Source organism: Anastrepha ludens, chromosome Y (genome assembly GCF_028408465.1).
Source record: "Anastrepha ludens isolate Willacy chromosome Y, idAnaLude1.1, whole genome shotgun sequence".
NCBI classification, from domain to species: Eukaryota; Metazoa; Arthropoda; class Insecta; order Diptera; family Tephritidae; genus Anastrepha; species Anastrepha ludens.
In genome coordinates this window covers 3,919,188-3,933,051 of record NC_071504.1, presented here as the reverse complement: position 1 = coordinate 3,933,051, position 13,864 = coordinate 3,919,188, and the positions used below count along the sequence as shown (strand labels likewise).

General features: G+C 36.5%; 2 protein-coding genes across 2 annotated transcripts; one reads left to right on the top strand and one right to left on the bottom strand.

Annotated features, from left to right (window-relative positions):
- Positions 1-1,676: 1,676 nt before the first annotated feature.
- Positions 1,677-2,412, top strand: LOC128870582 (uncharacterized; the record flags this gene model as incomplete). The annotated part of the gene is made up of 2 exons (XM_054113234.1): positions 1,677-1,766; positions 1,825-2,412. Coding segments are annotated over 2 exons (678 nt in total), but the record flags the coding sequence as incomplete, so codon positions are not given.
- Positions 2,413-2,747: 335 nt separating this feature from the next.
- On the bottom strand, positions 2,748-12,023 carry LOC128870581 (putative nuclease HARBI1). Its single transcript, XM_054113233.1, has 4 exons — positions 11,856-12,023; positions 3,261-3,443; positions 3,059-3,203; positions 2,748-2,992 (listed from the first exon to the last, which is right to left on the bottom strand). The coding sequence occupies exons 1-4, from the start codon at positions 12,021-12,023 to the stop codon at positions 2,748-2,750; spliced, it is 741 nt and encodes a 246-aa protein (XP_053969208.1).
- Between the last annotated feature and the right edge of the window lie 1,841 nt (positions 12,024-13,864).

Sequence of the window (13,864 nt, the reverse complement as noted above, 5' to 3'; positions counted from 1 at the left end):
TTCCGAGCGTTTTAAGACAATTTATATTATGTACCTTTTTGTTGCTGTGCTAAATATACAATGTCGCCTTTTTTATAATTTCTCCTTCGCCAAATAATTCAACACAACATAAAAATGTTTTAATATTCCATATCGGTTAGTATGTGCACAAAAACTGACTTAAATGTTTAGAAACACAATTTAAATTATTGTATTATATCAGTAATTGTATCATAAATAAGAATTACACCAAAAATTGCATTTAAACTAAAAATTAAATTAGAGTCTATGTATTATGGAGATTCTCGATGAATGTTTTTCAATTTAAAATTCTCATTTAATTCTTTTTCATATTATTTTTTCTTCCAGTACCAATTAGTTTCCTTATAAGGATTTACTTCTTATTTTAATAAAGTCATCTGTAAGGCGAGAGCATATAACTCCTCTGAGCTGTGAGATATACTCAATTTACAATATCCTCTTATAATCAATTGTACCCAATTCGCTCGACATATCATAATTATTATCTTAATCGTCTTAATTGTAGTCGCCGTTAGGTTCAATTTTAAACACGGTTAACAATTATTTTTAATGTACAACAATATTTAGTTTCTAGATGCCTGCAATTTAAAATAAAAATACTAATAAATTCACAAACTTCTCTATACAATTCTACCTCCACATGAACTTCGTTCTTTTTTGAGGTATCTGGCAACACTAACTTTTCGCTTTAAACCTCCGGAGGGTGGGGTTTAAAGTTTAAGGATGGAGATACCCCTCTCCCCGAAAATATTCTTATATATAATATATAAGCATAACATAAATAATTGGCGCGCACACTTCTGTTAGATGTTTGGGCGAGTTCCTCCTATTTGTGGTGTGTGTCTTAATGCCGTTTCACAAATGGGGGATCCTACAGTTTTAAGTCGATTTCAAGCGGCAAGTGGTTTGTTATGAGGAGCTTTTTCATGGCAGAAATGCACTCGGAGGTTTGCCATTGCCTGCCGAGGGGCAAGTACTATTATTCGAACCTACGCCCTCCCGAATAGTAGTAACGTTCTCATCATTCCGCTACGGCGGCCGCCGTATATGTAAATGAATATTGTTCCTTTTCATTGTAAATTTAAATTTCAATTTTCATTATTAAACTAATGCAAAATGAAAAATAATTTAATGTTTAATTTCCATACTATTTCTTAACTATAATTTATAAAAAAGCAAATTACTGTAAAATAAATACAAGATGGGTGTAATAATTCTTAATGACACTACACTCAGACATTCAGCCCTATCATAGAATCCGTCGTAGACAGTTTTTCGTAGAAACTAAGAAATTTTAATCATACAATTCGAATAGCTCCGAACGCACATTCGAAATTCGTAGAGTAGCATTCACTGAATACACTCGTAACGTCAAATCTTACCGTTTCGTACAATTTTTCTACGACAACGTTAGACTAACGGACAAAAATTAGAAGTAGTAATAAAAAGAAAATTTAAAAGGAGAAAAATACGAAAGCTGTAAAATGTAAGTCCTATATTAACTGAACTATAAACAAAAAGGAATTTTTTAAGTATATGAACTTTTATTTGATTTTTACAGGTACAAAGTTGTAACAACACGTCAGCAGTATGCCAGTTTGTTGGAACTAATAAAGGAGAAGCCAGAAATTGATCAGGGGTTCTCCAAATGCTCGAAGGAAGAGGTAGCCGAGTTTTGGCAAAATGTTGTGAAGCAGCTTAATAGTATAGGCCCACCAACCAAAGATGTATCAAGCTGGAAAAAGGTAATAAAGGGCTGTATATAAGTACATTAACCGTTTGCACAACATATTTTTATTTCAGGTGTGGTTAGATTGGAAGGCTTATATAAAGCGAAAACTGTCAGAAAACAAGAGGGAGCAAACAACAACTGGCGGTGGCCGCTATAAGCAGCACCACTTTAATGAGATGGAAGAAGAAGTAATCAGACTGACCGGTTTAGAGACCAGCACACACGGTATCCCAGGCACAGTAAGTGTGGGACTACCTGCTACTGTCGAGGCAGAGAATAGTGGACCCGATCCGGACGTATCCATGCTGTCGGATAACTGCAGTCCTTCTTTCACGAGACGTGCACCAACTGTCCAAAAGCGAGTCGGTACAAGTACTGCAGATCTTCTAAAAGAGCAGCTAGCGCTTCAAAAGGACTTCCAAGCAAAGAGTCTGCAGCATTTTGAACAGCAAGATATGAAGCTAGACAATCTCGCTTCGACTATGCAGAGAATGTGTTCGGCACTGGAAAAAATGTGCGACCTGAAAGCCGCCGACCTGGAAGAAACGCGTAGGCACCATAGAAATATGGAGTGCTTGAATGCGGCTAAAAATGAAATAAAACAACAAATGTTAGAAGTCGAGAATAAGAGCCTCGAAGCGTTGTCAAAAAAAAAAAAAATAATTCACATTTTTTATTGAAAACTATAAATGTTTACTGTGCCTTACTTGAATGTATATATGTATATATATCGTATTTACTAGGTATGGCTAGACTGGAAGGCTTATATTAAAAGGAAGCTAGCGGAAAACAAAAAAGAACAGTCATACATATAATACATAATACATATATGTAAGTCTTGCTATTTTTTAATTGAATACTATAGTCGTGTTAATGTTGAAGATATAGATTCCCTTATCCGAATAGCTGCATCAGTATATGTTGAAGGAGAAGGTTCACACGTTTGATTAAAATGGTTTTCTTCAACATTTTCTGAAAAATCATCAACCACGCATTAATGCATACAAATATTGTGCAATGCTGCGGCAACGTTCACTATTTGGCAAACCTTCATGGGTTCATAATAAAGCTCACGAGCACCCAGAAGGCATCTGAATCGGTTCTTAAATACACCTATGGTCCTTTCTATAGTATTTCTGGCTTTTGCATGTATTTTATTGTAGTTTCCTTCGGCGCTTCCTGTTGTAGGTGAACGAAAAGGTGTCATTAACCATGGCTCTAGAGCATATCCAGCGTCTCCTGTGGAATAAATAAAATCATTTTAGCAAAAAATTATTCAAACGCTCTATATGTGTATGCACATACCCAAAAGCCAAGTGTTTCGTTCGCCGTTTAGGTATTTATTTTCAAAAAAATTTCGCGCGCTGCTTACGTTCCAAATATGAGCATCGTGGTTGCTGCCAGGATACTGCGCATTCACGTAGCGAATTCTCATTTTATTATCGCATATCTGCAATAAATAAAAAATTAGAAAGATATTTGAAATATCAGTTTTTTCAAGACTTACAATCATAGCATTGATGCTATAGTACCCTTTACGATTAAAATACAGGAATTTGTCCTTAGCTGGCGCAACAATTTTAATGTGTGTTCCGTCTACACATAAAATCGCACCAGGAAATCCATATTTTTGACAAAAGTCCATCTTTGCTTGTCTTTTTTCTTCGTTGCTTAAATCCAGATTCACCCACTGAGGACATAGGTGACATTGAAGAGTGTGTAACACGTCTTTTAATACGCCACAAAATGTGGATTGAGCCATGGGAATGTCAAAGTCCTTTCCCACTCCATGCTGGTACCCACCCTCTACAAAAAAACGTAATACGGAAGACAAACGCTGGAGCGAAGAGATGGAGCACGACCCATTGAGCGTGCATTTCCATCTAGGACACTTAAGACGTACAAAAACGCCGCCTTATTCAAGCGGTAATTTTTAGTAAACCTGTTTCATAAAATAAAGTTAACCTATGAAGTTATGAAGTTATTCCTATACTTACATTGTGTCCTCGACATCGAGCGGATTGCTTGCGTCCCTTAATATTTTTCGTTGAAGTTTCATATTCGCTCTACTTCTTTCACCTTCCGCCTCCACAAACATTATAGAAAATATCAACGAAGAATCCATAACACTTAAAAGCTTTGTTTTTCCAATATATATTGCAGTCTAATTAAATTTATTTACGCTTGTCTTTATTGAAATTTTAATTTATTGCAAAACATTTGATTTCGAAATGTCAAAATTTAAAATATGCGTATGGCAACATCTTTTTCGAATTCACATGGGTTGCATGATAAAAAATTGCTCCGATTCGGAGCGGACATTTACATTCGGAGATTTGCTACGATGGATTGTGCGATAGGGCAGATTATGAGCAACAGTTTAATCTTTAATTATCAAATGAAAGCTGTTGATAAGTGCTTTAATACGGGGTAATTTTCATACCTATTGAGGACTAGGGTCTGGAAATATATGCCAAAACGTGGACCCGCCGTGTCTTTGCACCGAATTAAACCAAACTTACACACATTGTTAAGGAGGTATTGAAGATGGTTTCCATATAGGTTGGATACCTATTGGTAGATAGGGTCTCGAGATATAGGTCAAAACGTGGACCCGGGTAACCTTCAGATGTGTATGTACAATATGGGTATCAAATGGAAGCTGTTAGTGAATGCTTTAGTTCAGAGTATTTTTCATGCCGCTCCGTGACTAGGGTCTCGAGATAGAGTCCAAAACGTGGACCCTAGAATGTGTTTCTACAATATGGATATCAAATGAAAGCTGTTGATAAGTGCTTTAATACGGGGTAATTTTCATACCTATTGATGACTAGGGTCTCGAAATATATGCCAAAACGTGGGCCCGCCGTGTCTTTGAACCGAATTAAACCAAACTTACACACATTGTTAAGTAGGTATTGAAGATGGTTTCCGTATAGTTTGGATACCTATTGGTAGATAGGGTCTCGAGATATAGGTCAAAACGTGGACCCGGGTAACCTTCGGATGTGTATGTACAATAAGGGTATCAAATGGAAGCTGTTGGTGAATGCTTTAATTCAGAGTATTTTTCATGCCGCTCCGTGACTAGGGTTCGAGATAGGGTCTCGAATAAACTTTGAGTTGTCAATATGATTGGCGAGTGGTTAAAAGAAAGTTCAAGGCAAGGTATAATTGTCAGCATTTTTAGCCTGTCGGATTTCATTACAAAAACGTCAGAGGGTCAGAACCTAGTTCTTCTTCTAGATACTTTTGAATAGACAGCCTTCTGCTCTTACACATATGCTGTTGATAAGTGGGTTTCCTTTGGTATTTGTTTATCTAGAACACTATGGCCTCTATTATGAGTTACATTCGATCTTCGATATTCGCTGGTTGTCGAAGATCGAAAATCGAATGTCAATTTGGTATTATGAGCGGTGCAACCCTATCGAAATTTTCGTTGTTTACCGAATTTAGAGTCGAATGCAATTTTGCTTTCGATTGTGCAGCGTATTGTGGGAAAACTTGTTAAAGTGTAAGTTGTTTGCGATTATTTATGGTTTTATAGTAACCAAATAATAAATATATACTAATTTTGTTAATTTTATGCAGGTCGAAAGTCGTGAGTACCAAACAACAATTAGAAAGGCGAATCCACAATTCGCTAAAGGGATTTGCACCAAAGTTCAAGCAGCAAAAAAATGGGAGGAATTTACAACGGAGTTGAATTGCTTGGGACCACCAATGAGAACGGCAGCAAAATGGATTCATCTTAATAATGGTTTTTTTTGGGATGTTTATAAAAATACATTTTTGTTTTCCCTTGCCAGGTATGGGCTGAAATACGTAGAGGAACTGAAATACATATTTTTTTCGAATGACGAATAATTGAATAAAGAAAATGTATAACAAAAATAAAATAGAAACTGTGGCGTAAAGGTTTCTATTTAATACTTTTTAGATTTTTCTATATTATAATATTCTCAAAATTTCATTTCTTATGTTTTCTGCTTCTTCGTTATTTGACTACACTTCAATATCTTCAGCATCTCGTACACAATGGGTTGAGCAAGTCCTAGCATACCTTCATTACCAATACTCAATTGGTACGATCCCTAAGCACAAAATCGCAGAACTGTGGCTAGCTTTAACATATTTGGAATGGATTTGTATCGGGTGCTCTGCTGCAACTGGTTTTTTTACTGGACAGTAGGTTTATAAACGCCTCTTTAGATAATCTAAAGTTCTATAAAAATCTATAAGGAAATTTCTGTAATATTAAGTATGTCAACACATTTTCAAAATTCTAAACTTACTCAGTGGAAGCCATTTCTAGGGGGTTGGATGCGCTCCTCAACTGTTTTCTACTTCTAGCTAGTTCCACTAATCTTTCATAGTCCGATGAATCGTCGAACCACAACTCCGTTGTACTCATTTTCACAAAAAATACTTTTTTTAACTTTTAAAAATGTAGTTAGCAAAGAATTTCAACACAATCGGTTGTTCTTTTATTTTGATTTGCTGTATCAGCTGAGAAAAAATTATCTATTGTAAATGCGTCGAGCGATCGAAATTCAAAATAGTCCTAGTCTTCAACGAATGAGCACCATAATACCAAATGAAAATTCGTTCGATCAGCACTTTCGACTACAGATCGAATGTTACTCATAATAAGGGCCTATGTCATATTTTTTGCGGTATAAACTCCGCCGGGAATGAATATGCTTCCGAGCGTTTTAAGACAATTTATATTATGTACATTTTTGTTGTTGTTGCAAGTAGTCATTTGTGTCTTGTTGCCTCTGTGCTAAATATACAATGTCGCCTTTTTTATAATTTCTCCTTCGCCAAATAATTCAACACAACATAAAAATGTTTTAATATTCCATATCGGTTAGTATGTGTACAAAAACTGACTTAAATGTTTAGAAACACAATTTAAATTATTGTATTATATCAGTAATTGTATCATAAATAAGAATTACACCAAAAATCGCATTTAAACTAAAAATTAAATTAGAGTCTATGTATTATGGAGATTCTCGATGAATGTTTTTCAATTTAAAATTCTCATTTAATTCTTTTTCATATTATTTTTTCTTCCAGTACCAATTAGTTTCCTTATAAGGATTTACTTCTTATTTTAATAAAGTCATCTGTAAGGCGAGAGCATATAACTCCTCTGAGCTGTGATATATACTCAATTTACAATATCCTCTTATAATCAATTGTACCCAATTCGTTCGACATATCATAATTAGTATCTTAATCGTCTTAATTGTAGTCGCCGTTAGGTTCAATTTTAAACACGGTTAACAATTATTTTTAATGTACAACAATATTTAGTTTCTAGATGCCTGCAATTTAAAATAAAAATACTAATAAATTCACAAACTTCTCTATACAATTCTACCTCCATATGAACTTCGTTCTTTTTTGAGGTATCTGGCAACATTAACTTTTCGCTTTAAACCTCCGGAGGGTGGGGTTTAAAGTTTAAGGATGGAAATATTCTTATATATAATACTAGCAACCCGCCCAGCTTCGCACGGGTATAAAATATATACCCTATGTCACTCACTGAAAAAATTATTAAAATCGATCCAGTAGTTGTGGCTTATTCATTAGTGCCCGTGGCACGCACGCGTTAAATTTGGAGTAAAACAATTCCCCTTTTTTTATAGCATGAAGATTTCCTGCTATCTTTGGGATATCTAAATTCATACCCTACATTTTTGCATATTAACTTTTTGCATTTTTACATATCTATTTATTTTATTTTTACAACAATTACTATATTACAGAATGTCTTTATATACAACGTTCATAGCCTTCTTGTCATTAGACAATACAAACATGTTTTCTCTAGAGGTTACTCTTGAAAGAGCGACATACAGTTGGCCATGTGAAAAACAGTCAACACTCAAATCTAAGCCTGCAACGTTGAAGGTTTGACCCTGAGATTTATTAATGGTCATTGCAAAAGATGTCTTTACCGGAAACTGTAAGCGTTTAAATTGGAATGGTAGGTCCGATGGTATCAGAGGGATTCGGGGAATCAATACATCTTCTCCGGTACCACATCCTGTGAGTATTGTGCACTCTATTATGAAAGTTTTCAGTGATTTTACCAGCAAACGCGTGCCATTGCAAAGTTTAGGTGGACTTAGGTTTCTTAATAAAATAACAGGACAACCTATTTTCAGCTCCATTTTGTGAGGAGGGAGTCCAGACGGGTTCAAAGAATTTAGAAATTCTGTAGGAAATTGAACAGCTTCTTCCAAATCGAGAACAGTATCGACCGAGTAGTATATTTTCGTCGGCGCATCAATCTTTGAAATAATCAAGTTATTTACTTTATCTACTTGTTCGTTAGTTGGTGACAGAATAGCTCTTTCTTTAAACCAAGATATTGTCTTATAATGTATCTTATCAATGTCAGGATAGACATTGTTGACTAACTCTTGGATGTTGTCTATCAAAACACAAAGGTTTTCTAGGTTAATCCTTCCCTCACTTTGTATTAATTCTCCATTGCCAACTTTTAGTAGCATCTCTGGAAATAGCCTGTTCTCACGTGAAGATGACGAAACCCTCATATTAGTTTTAAGATCTAATTTATTGACATGCGACCAAAGGTGGGATCTTTTTAGCGAAGCATTTATTTCGTCAGCACGTGTTCCTCGAGTCACAACTGGTAGGATTTGACGGAAATCTCCTGAGAACAGAATTGTACATCCACCCATAGGTGAATTTTTGTTGCGCAAATCGCGCATTGTCCTATCCAGTGCTTCCACAGACGTCTTGTTTGACATGGTAGCTTCGTCCCAGACTATTAATGAGCAGTCACGCATCAATTTTCCTGTATTGCTCTGTCTAGAAACACTACAGACGCTGTTATCATCATCGGTTGCGATTTTCAGCGGGAGCTTGAATGTAGAGTGTGCGGTTCGGCCTCCTTCCAAAAGAGTAGCGGCAATGCCGGATGACGCAACAGCTAACGCAATTTTTCCGGTAGATCTCACTTTTTTTAAAAGCAGATTGATTAAAAATGTTTTTCCTGTGCCTCCTGGGGCATCAAGGAAAAACAATTTCCCTTCATTGTTATCAATTGTTGATAGTAATGCAGTGAATACTTTTTTCTGATCGATGTTTAATCGTTGCTCATCTTGAGCTATATTTTGTAAAAGTCTCGTTTGATCGTATGATGTTTCTCTTGTGTACTCGGCACTATTAGTTAAATCAGAGTTAGTAGTATTAGCTGGCATCGGCAGCCCAAAATCCTTGATCGTTTTACCCGAAAGTAATTGCACTATTTTGTTTAATTCAAATAATGCTTCGTCAAATATGTTTTGGTCATATTGTACATCAACAGAGTTTGACTCTTGCCGTCGCCGAATCAGAATATCACTGGCCATATTTTCTTGAAATTTATTCCATAGACTAACAGAATCAGTTACTTGACAAAACACTACTATGACGGCAAATAAATATCTTAATGATGTAGCTGAACTACAAACAGCTGCTTCTGATAATGTATTTTCCCAGTGAGAATCGTCTTCCAAGAGCCCCATAGCTTTGCATGCTGCTTGATAAGTATTGTAAACAACACCTTGTAAAGTTCTTAGGTGAGCAAAGGATGTCGGGCCTTTTACAATATGAAGTAACATTCTCAGATAAAAGCATTCGCTGTTGTTGGGATGAATCACATAGACTCTGCCAAGAGCATCCGTTTTTTTTACTCCGGGGAAACCATCAACCGCAGTACCTTTTTTCGCCGTTGAAAAGCTTTAGAACTCTGGTTCCATGTATAGTAACTTGGAACTCTGTCATATGTCAGTGTTTTCGCGAAATCATCTTGAGCACATAACTTGAAGAATGCTGTCAATGTTGTATCCGGCGGGTTATTAATAACTTCTTGTATATTGTTCTCAGTAAAATATACCCTTTGTCCATTTTCTAAATGAACTGCAAGGTGGACAATTGTGGGAGACCGGTCGTGCACTTCGAATGATAAAATCCTCCATACAGCTTCAGAGCTGCAGATGTAACGTCCAGACTGATATATTTCCACTTCATTTGGTGATTGTATGGTGAAAGTGGCTTGATCACTGCCTTTATTAATGTACTTAGTAACATATTGGATTGACTTTATTGAATTGCACAACTCCACGTTGATGTGGGCATCAAAAATTTTCAAAAGGAGCGGATTATAGGGAACGATCCATCGGTTGTCAATATCAATGTTTCGGACGGTAGCAATTTGCCCACCCCCTTCTGGCGATCGTCGACGATATTTGGGGTATCCATCATCGCTAGTAATTGTTTGAGTTTGGAACAACTTCGGAAATTTTTTGGTGCATTTAGAATCTCGCATACATGGAGAATTCGGGTTTAAAGTCCCGCAAGGGCCGTGTACCATATGTTTCTTTACGATTTCGTATAGGATAGGATCTTGGTTTGGTCTAATTTTGTTCACTAACCACACCAGCAGGTGTACATGTGGCAAGCCACGCTTCTGCCATTCTATTGTGTACATATGACAGTGCGGCGGACCGAATATATGAGACTTGTTAATGAGGTGCAGAATTTTCTGTACTTTTAAATGGAAGACTCTGTTAACTATATCGTATCTGTCTTGTGGTGAATTGGTGTTAATATTTTCTCTGATTTCCGACCAATTTGGGTTACATGTTGCAGTTATAAATAAATCAGGTTTGCCGTACTTTCTGACGTAAGCCATGGCGTCTTGCGATTTTTCGTGTAAATATCGAGGTCCACCTGTGAATGATGAAGGTAGTATAACCAACTGCCCAATGCCGTTGTGGTGTTCATTCGCCTGTAAAGCATCCTGAAGATGAACGTAATTTTCGGCTCTCAATTTAGTTTGATTATTACGGATGTAGGCCAATCTCTCAGATTCAATTTTAGCATATTGATCTACCAAGTATTGGTTTGTTAACATTCCATATCTAAGCAAAGTGTTGAAATCATTACGTCTTGTCATTATACGGTAGCAATAGTAGTTCATACATGACACTGTTTTACGCAGAGGTGTACCACCGATTGGGTCAACTTGAGAAATATTAATAGCATAACCATTTTCTCCACGACATAGCATCAAAGGATATTGTAAGCTGTCATAAGATCTGTGTAACTCTGAAATTTTTTGCAAATTATCATCACGACTATGCAATACAATATCTCTTTTGTCAAATTGCTGTCCGGCTATCACCACTGCTACTTCACTCGTGGAAGGCGCATTGTATCGTCCTCTGTGTTCTCCAACAGGAACTTTATTTGCATGGATTACGACATTAAAGTCAGGAGTATCTGCTGGAACACTCTCAATCGCAGTTTTGAAAGACTGTATGTAGCAATTATGAGAATGTAACATATCTTGGAGAGATCTAATCAAATCTCTATCAATTGGCCGTGCAACACTTGAACACCTCGTAGATGCTTGTGTATCTGGATCTGCAATAAACTAATATATATTTGCAGGAATTTGTGATCATCGGGTCGAAGTGGTAGCAAGCTCCCAGCTAAGTGGTATACTTGCCCTGAATTTTAAATGTAGGCATGAAGCCACGCTCAACGACTTGCTTACTCTTAAAAGAGGTCATTTGAAATGCGTTATTGTAATGGCGTATATAGCGCATGAAATGATTAGATTTCTGATGATCACCCGTAAGAAGAGAGTGAAGTGGTTCAGATGGAGGGAGAATTTCTTCTAATTTGACTTTTCCTTGTAAACAACACATACCTTTCGATTCGTCCTTGAATTTCAATGCGAAGCAATGTTCACACACTACTGACATAATATAGTACCTATTGATACTATTCGGTCGTCCTTGTAAGAAATCGAAGGATCATAATTCATGGCCGAATTTTCTTTACTCACCCATGAATTAGTAACTCGTGCTGATGATTCTCTGGCTCTCTTTATTCGATGTCTGTCCTTATCTCGGGTGCGGCGAAGCTCGCGCTCTCTTGAAGATTCTCCCTCTCTCTGAGCTCTATATCTATCCCGAAGCTGACTGAGTCGAGCCTCACGCTCTGCTGACGATTCTCTGTCCCTCTGAACCGTATGCCTATCTCGATCCCGGCTGCAACGAACCTGACGCTCTACTGAAGATTCCCTCTCTCTCTCAGCTCTATATCTATCCCGCATCTGACTGCGGCGAGCCTCACGTTCCGTTGACGATTTTTCATCTCTTGCTGAACGTAGTCTTCTGGCGACCACTGTACTACGACCTATGTTCGAACGACGACGTCTTCCAGCCATGACTTTATAATTTTTGTGAAAATTTACTCAGTTCTATATGTATGATTACCTATCCACAAATTGTCATATTATTAGTATGTGCTGCAGTTAAAAATATGTAAATACTTACCATTTAGAAACAAAAGATAATTACTGATGTAATATCTTGAAAAATATTTTTTTCAATTATATGCTGTAAAGAGTCATATACATAGATCTACATTAAAACAACAATGTATTTAAGGTATTTAATTGGTTAAGGATTAATGATGTACCTATTTGCTGAAATCACTTCGAAAATAAGCTATTAGTTGTCGTAAAAAGTAAATGACAAAAAATGTTATTGTATGGAATCGATAGCAAACTAAACGCGCTCCGAATCAATAAAAACTATTCAAAAACTGTATTTTAACACGTTCCCTGTCCCAATACAAAAATGCAAAATTGACCGACACGTCCAACAGCGTTTTTTGAATAATTAGTTTTTTTGTAGTCATAGCTTTATATAATACTAATAATTAAAAAAAACGAATGTAGGGTATTTCTACCTGAAACACATATGGTCCATGAGCGTAGAGGGACATTTTTGCTTCTGCACGTTCATGAAACACATGTGGTTTATATATCCCCTGACGCACATATGGCTCAGGAACGTATCAGTGCTTATCAGGCGCACGTTTCCTGAACCATATGTGGCTCAGCAGACAGGGAACGTGTTAATTATGTGGGAATTACTAATATAGAACGTGAAAATAGCGTTTTATTTCGCTGTAAAATTGTATGTGCATATAATTACATGGAATTCAGTACATACATAGATACATACACTCGTCAGAGAAAGTTAACGTACACGGCCCGGTACGGACTTTTCTTGGCTCTGAATGATAAGATTCTTTATAAACAAAACTTTTTTTAATTTCAATACCATCACATAATATTGAGTAATCATTCAAATGTAATTTTAATATATTAGAAAAACTGTGGCAACTCTTGATTTAGCGATTAATATTTAAAAAATGTGGCATTACCACCGCAGAAAAAGTTAACGTACAGCACAAAGCACGGGGCTTCCCCTATTACGTTTTAAACAAAATTGAATAAAAAGCATTTAAGGTGTATATCTAAACTATTTTCTAGCTAGTGCGTGTAATATTCAGCAGTTTTGTAAAATGGCTCCAAAAAGAAAAGCAACAAGCTCCGATGAAAGGGATATCATCATAAAACTATGGAATGAAGGGAAATCTTTACGCGAAATTGGAAAAACTGTAGGAAGGACTCATTCTACAGTCCAAGGAGTTATCAAAAACTATAAATCGACAGGCTCCACAACTTCCAAGCCGCGTTCAGGACGCCCTAGTACGCTTACTGATAGAGAAAAACGCCATATTATTAATGAAGTTCAAAAAAATCCAAAACTTACGGCTTCAAAAATTGCAAAAGACGTTGAGGAAAGGTTTCAAAAAACCATTTGCAGTGATACTGTGTGTAAAATTCTAAAGAAAAGTGGCTATCATGCCCGAGTTGCACGCAAGAAACCGTTTGTGTCATTAATAAACAGACAGAAACGTATTGCTTTCGCCAAAGAACACATCAGCAAGCCCCTAGATTTCTGGGAAAAGGTATTATTTTCCGACGAAAGCAAATTCTGCATATTTGGAATTACGGGACGAAAACTGGTATGGCGAAAACAAGGAACAGCTCTCGACAGACAGAATCTTGCTCCAACTGTTAAGCACGGCGGCGGAGGCGTAATGGTATGGGGGTGTATGGCATATAACGGAGTGGGTAATATTGAATTTATAGAATCAACTATGGATAAGTACAGATATTTGGATATTCTGAAATCGAACTTGAGGCAGAGT